Below are 6,000 nucleotides of genomic sequence, written 5' to 3'. Positions count from 1 at the left end.
AAATACCCTTTTGAAAATTTTCGTAAAACTTGTCTCGTTTTTGTTTTGACTTAGCTTCTAGTTTAACTATTACTACTCGATGTGATTTGTGACAGTGACCTCATGGAACCAAATGAACAAAGCTTGAGCTAAACACTTGGACTCAAAAGTTCACAAACCTTTTCCAAGTTTAGCTTAATGTCAACTGACTCCACTAAAGAGTTGACACTGAAAATCTCTCGGTTCAAATGAATTTATTTTCTACTCAAGAATTCAACTAAATTATGATGAGCGGATCCACTGAATATTATCTATGTTTACCCTTCATGAATATCATCAGCTAGTCCGGATTTACGAAATTACCATTTTACCCTTCTAGCTGTTATTTCCTCAACTCCTTTGTCGCTTGTGAATAAGTTAGAAACAATGTATAGACGAGGATCTAACAAGTCACATTGTTTCATCCAAAAGAGTCAAGACTCAATTTGGACACTGACCAGTTCATTTATTCACATTCCAAGGAACAAAGCATGAGGTGATATACATTGCATTTCAGCAATCTTGTATATGAATCCCATATCTATGAGAACTTCACAAAGTTACTCATGACATCTTCATAACTTAGTACTTCACCAATAGGTCATGTTCGGAATCACATAGTGAGTCCGAACTCTGACTTTCTCAAATGAGAATACGTAAGCTATGAAATGGCATGTCTTATTTCAGGATTAAGGTAAGAACGATGCAATTCATAGGTAGTGACTTCGAGACATAAGAGGTTAAATGGTTTGTTCCTATTTTGTCTCTAGAAGTGCACTGGCCAATTCAGTACATTCGGAAGATACCTAGAAGAACTATAGAGTCTCCAACTCTCAATGCTCCATAACCAGACATCATAGATTCTCCTAACAATCGTACTGAGGTCAATAGTCATTTGACCCTTAGATTGCGAATATATCGTTTTAAGCAAACTACGAAGAGTTTGTTCATGCAAATCTACATTTGTCTCTTCGTAAGTTGTTAAGTTTGTTTATGGACTAAAGACTAATGTTTTATCATAAAGCTTCAAACAGACAAGGAGGAATGAATGAACGTTTCAACTTTTTATTAATGAATAAGCAATTACAAGCAAGAGTCTTCGTGATACTTTATTACATCAAATGTACAAAATAAAGACTACAACTCTTCTTGTGGGCACCATTGACAACAATTTGAACATCTTATTCTAGTCTGACTCTGGTGGTTTGGTTACTTAACTGACGTTGATGTGCTTTGATTGAGTTAACCGTTCCGTTGCAAAACTTTGAGCCGTCCATTATGAAGTCAACCCTGTGTTTTGCGACAATCGGTGGGGAATTTGGTTTCCCTTCCTCATCGGGTCTTGCTCTCTTGGGGGAGGGGTTGCCCCTTCCTCTGTTGTTGTTATTATAGACCTTCTTCTTTGGCGGGGGTCTTAGATCAACGTCTTTCAGTTCCCATTTTGCATATTTTTCTGCTAGAGCCTTACGCATGGTTTCACAATTAACCGTGTCGTGGCCGTTAGCTTTGTGGAAACTGCAATACGCATTGGGGTCTCGTGTACATTTCTTTGCCAGGGGACCTCCCTCCTTAATGTCATCATCGACATTGAATGTGTAATTAGGAGGGGCGTGTTGCTTTCTGGCATGAGGTGTAGCGTCGTGGGGATTGATCCTACGAGGGTTGCCCCCAACATTTGCAGGCCTTACCCAAGTATTAGAGGGCGGTTTCTTTTCAGCCGCGCGTTGCCTCTCGTAGGAAGCAGATTCTTCTTCAGCTTTTGCATAATTCGCGGCTTTGTGAATTGCATCCTCTAATGTGAGGGGACGGTTAACAGTCATCTCTAGTTTCAGCTTTGAGTCGTGCCTTAATCCGTTCCTTAGAGAGGTTATGGCAGATTCGTGGCATACGTTAGAGATTTTCGAGAGTACGTCCTTGTAACGGGTGAAATCCTTCAAGGATTCGTTCTCTCTCTGCTGGATTCCCCATAAGTCTGCTATGGTCAGATCGTCCTCCACGAACATCGAATAGTGTTTCAGGAATGCAGCCGATAGTTTGTCGAAACTATCGATGGAGTTCGGCTCGAGTTTGGAGAACCACTCTAAAGCGGACCCAGACATGCTTTCAGCGAATAGTTGGCAGTACCCTGCCTCAAGTTCTCTCTCTGCGAGCATAACCCGTCCCATTGTGACTCTAAAGGACAAGATAAAAGCTTTCGGACTTGAAGTGCCACTATACCGCGGAAGGCGAACCTTTCCGGTATCTCTTAGCTGCACTTCAGTGATATTTCTGGCGAATGGAGTCCTCCTTGTTTCTTCAACGAGACGATCTATCTCGGGGGCCGAGCTGGTTGCAGAGTGAAATTCTGAGCGAACAGCTCTCAGTTCGGCCATTATTGATTCCTTAAATCGGTCTAGCTCGGTCATGCTGGGTTCGCCCCCGTGAAAAAGGCGATGTCCCGTATGTGCAGGAGTGACCGCGGTCGCACCTACCGGGCTATGACGGGTCTGATTCATCCCACCAAAACGCTGTGGGATGAACGTTTGATAGGTCGCCGAAGGGCGAGGTCCTGCATTAGTCGGGAAGGACCCGGATGACGCTCCCTCAAGGGGAGGCGGATGGAGACCGGAATGGTCGATCGTGACTTCAGCCGCGACTTCGCTAGCAGTCCCCCCAAGCTGAAAGCTTGTGCTGGGAGACTGGTCTGTTCCTTGGTCAATCTATATCCCAGAGAAATCCAGACGGACTTCGGGAGGGAGAGCCCGGCTCGTTTGCGCAACCGAGGCTACTTGACGAGCATATTCCGAAACGGTCATATCTCCGGATCCCACCTGAGGGTCCGAGGTGTTTTGAGGAGTCGATAGAGTATTCAACCGGTCATTAAGAGCACGGTTGGTCTCAGCTTGCTCGTCTATTTTTTTGGTCAGCATATCCAGGATTGCCCTGATCCTCGGAGGGATCTCCTCTCCGGATTCGTAATGAGTCGGAGTGGAAGACATGATAATAATTTTTTTTTACGAACTGCTTCTTTCGAGGTTGGTCTTTCTGAGTTTTCCCACAGACGGCGCCAAATTGTTGATGTCGATTTTTTTATTGATCGACAATCACAAATAAAGAAATTTCAAAATACGATATTTATTTTTATGGGTTTAGAAAGACGTCGTATAAGAAACAATATGGAAATAAAAGCTATAATAATATGAGGAAAATATTAATATTCTTTATTTTTCGGGCAGAAAATTACAAATAGGACGAGAAGTCGAACTCAGGATGACGAGCTCGAGACTGTAAATATATGAATACAAAATATAATTGATTTGAGAACTGGGATTGGAAGCTTGCGCGTGTCGAAAATTATCGTCTCCTCTTCTATTTATAGGCGAGATGGAACCTTCTGGCCGAAGACACGTGTTCATCGATCCACACTCCTCGTCAGGGCTGAAGTCGTCTCAGATCCGGTCTTCGCGGCGTGGTCCTTTCTTTGATTGACCGATTCTTATGGCCGAGAGGACGTGGTCGAACTGGAGTCCTTCAACGAGCTGGGAAATGTTGCTCGACTTGGGCCGATCTATCGAGATCGAACTAGGCCCATAATTGATTCTGTGGATCGGTCTTTAAATGGATTATGGGCTTTGGTCGGGCCAAAGCCCATCCGAGATAATTATTTAGATAATTGAATTTTTATACCCCACAATGTTTATGTCATTGGAAAGAACAAAAAATGTATTACGAAATGAGCGACTCTTTAAAACACTTAATAAATAATCATAAGTATAACAATACATCTTTGTACTGGACCCTCGAATTCATAAATTCCAAACGATAAAAAATAAAAAGGTAAGACGGTATCATAATAATTCTAACACCATTAAGATTTGATGCATTCAGCTATATTTACACAGCCGTCCAATCAGAGCAATTTTCTATCATTATCCATTATCACTTTCATCTATTGGAATTCCTTCCTCCGTCCATCCTTTACAACAGATACCAAAAACATTGCATGAAACATCAAATCTCATGGTTCTTTTAGCGTAAGTTAAAGTTGTCAAAAGAGTTGAGCGACCCCCTTTCTCAAGCCCAATGGAAGCCCAGACTCAAGCATGGCCAATGTATTTTTTGTTGGGGAAGCACAAGTTGTGGTATCAGATAAGAACACTCGCTCCAATACCAATTGTTGGGTAAATTACATCTATTGAGGGTTAATTACGATCTCATGTATTGAGCATAAACGATCATTTCAATATTGGGTAACCAATCTCTTAACCATACAATATGTCAAATACGGAATAAAAGAAAACGCAAAAAATTGATAATCTTTAATATAAACGATAATTACCAGGATACTCAAAATCAATCAACAATATGCACTTACTTGAGAGGAATTGTGCAAGGATGGGCCATTTTTGCCTTAGCCTAAGCCCCCCTATTTATGACTTTCTAGCTCACCCCAAATAAAAATATGCACTTACTTGATTTGATCTTATTCTATTTAATATGAGATATTGATTCTATGAATAGAGCAAATCAAGCATCTTCTAGATACTTAATAAATAAAATATCCATATCATATCTGATATTTATTTACTTATCATATTAAAATATTAGTTAGGTAATTGATTAATATGGAATATCTTTATGATATTATCAATAAATAACATAATTAATATTTTTTTTCACAATCAGGATTACTATTATATAAATAGAATAATAGAGAATATCTCCATGACACTCTCAATAAATAACATAATTAATATATTATTTGTTTCTCAATATAAAATATATTATTTTATAAATAGAACAGTAGAGAATATCTTCATGATACTCTCATAAATAATTACTATATTATATCATCACCAAGTTTGATCATATTTAATATATAATATTCATTTCATATTTAAGAAAAGCCTCATTCCTATTGGACTTTGATCAAACAAAGTCAAGTCCATGTATCTATATGTACACGCCTACCACAAGCTGTATTGGGCTTTGTGGGGTGGTTTCAATTTCTCTTTTACAATCCCAGTTAAATCTAAGTGATATTCTAAAGTTACTTAACACGTAATAACTTATTCGTAAAATACTTTATTACGAATGCGAAAGATATTTCAACCAAGTTATTCATCAATCTCGGCGTCACTCCTCAAGATGAGCCAAGACTGCACTCTTCTTGTTACGAGAATTATATTTTACTCAATTTTATGAGCGTCTATTGATATAGTAAGTTGATGAGTTCAATCCTCCAGGTTCAACTCGTATTGAGAAATGTCAATTATTTCGTTATACCTTTCTTGATACATATGAGCCTTAAGTATCATTGCTTCTCCAAAAAAAGAAAAAGTTCTTTCGTACGTACTTGCTACGAAAGTGCTAGCAATCAATTGATTATGGAATCAACCCTTAGGTGAGTGAACATTGACATTCTTTCCGGATTGCTGGATTCCTGTTAAAAATGCTCCAACTCAATCAATGCATTATCAACACTAACTTGGTTTGTGTCTCCTTATTACATCACACTCGCACAAATCATTGTCGATGTTTAAGGTAATAATTGGTTAGACGCAATCATTGCTCTAAATAGTTCTTAACTTTAATTATAAAGTTACATTCAACATAATAAATAAATAAAAACAATTAATATTATCTAAATTTCTAACATAGATTTATTAATTAGAAAATACATATTTTTCTTATGAACATTCAATTCCTTCATTTTTTGTATCATTCGTTTCTAGGGCAAACATTCATGCATATCACAATATCATAAAACATTCAATAATAAAAAAAAATATTTATTGACACAATCATGTTATAAAAAATAAAGAAATAAATCATAAAGAAAAATAAAAATTCATAATATCTTAAATAGCCATAAAATGGCTACAATCCAAAAAAAACTTGGATTATTATTCTGACACATCACGATGTTCATAAATAAATAATTAATCCACTATATGAAATAAACAAAACTAGCTGGATATTAGATTTTCAATTGTAGCACGA

The 6,000-nt window shown here is 37.9% G+C and overlaps 1 protein-coding gene across 1 annotated transcript; it reads right to left on the bottom strand.

The window, feature by feature from the left end:
- Nucleotides 1-1,199: 1,199 nt before the first annotated feature.
- On the bottom strand, nt 1,200-2,390 carry LOC149389556 (uncharacterized). Its single transcript, XM_089622664.1, has one exon. The coding sequence runs from the start codon at nt 2,388-2,390 to the stop codon at nt 1,200-1,202; it is 1,191 nt and encodes a 396-aa protein (XP_089478790.1).
- Nucleotides 2,391-6,000: the final 3,610 nt, after the last annotated feature.

The sequence above is a fragment of the Urtica dioica genome, chromosome 8 (assembly GCF_054948205.1).
Source record: "Urtica dioica subsp. dioica isolate 48M chromosome 8, U.dioica_male_clone48M_v1_H2, whole genome shotgun sequence".
In the NCBI taxonomy this organism is placed as follows: domain Eukaryota; kingdom Viridiplantae; phylum Streptophyta; class Magnoliopsida; order Rosales; family Urticaceae; genus Urtica; species Urtica dioica.
The sequence above is the reverse complement of the archived record's forward strand: the minus strand, read 5'-3'. Positions and strand labels throughout refer to the sequence as shown.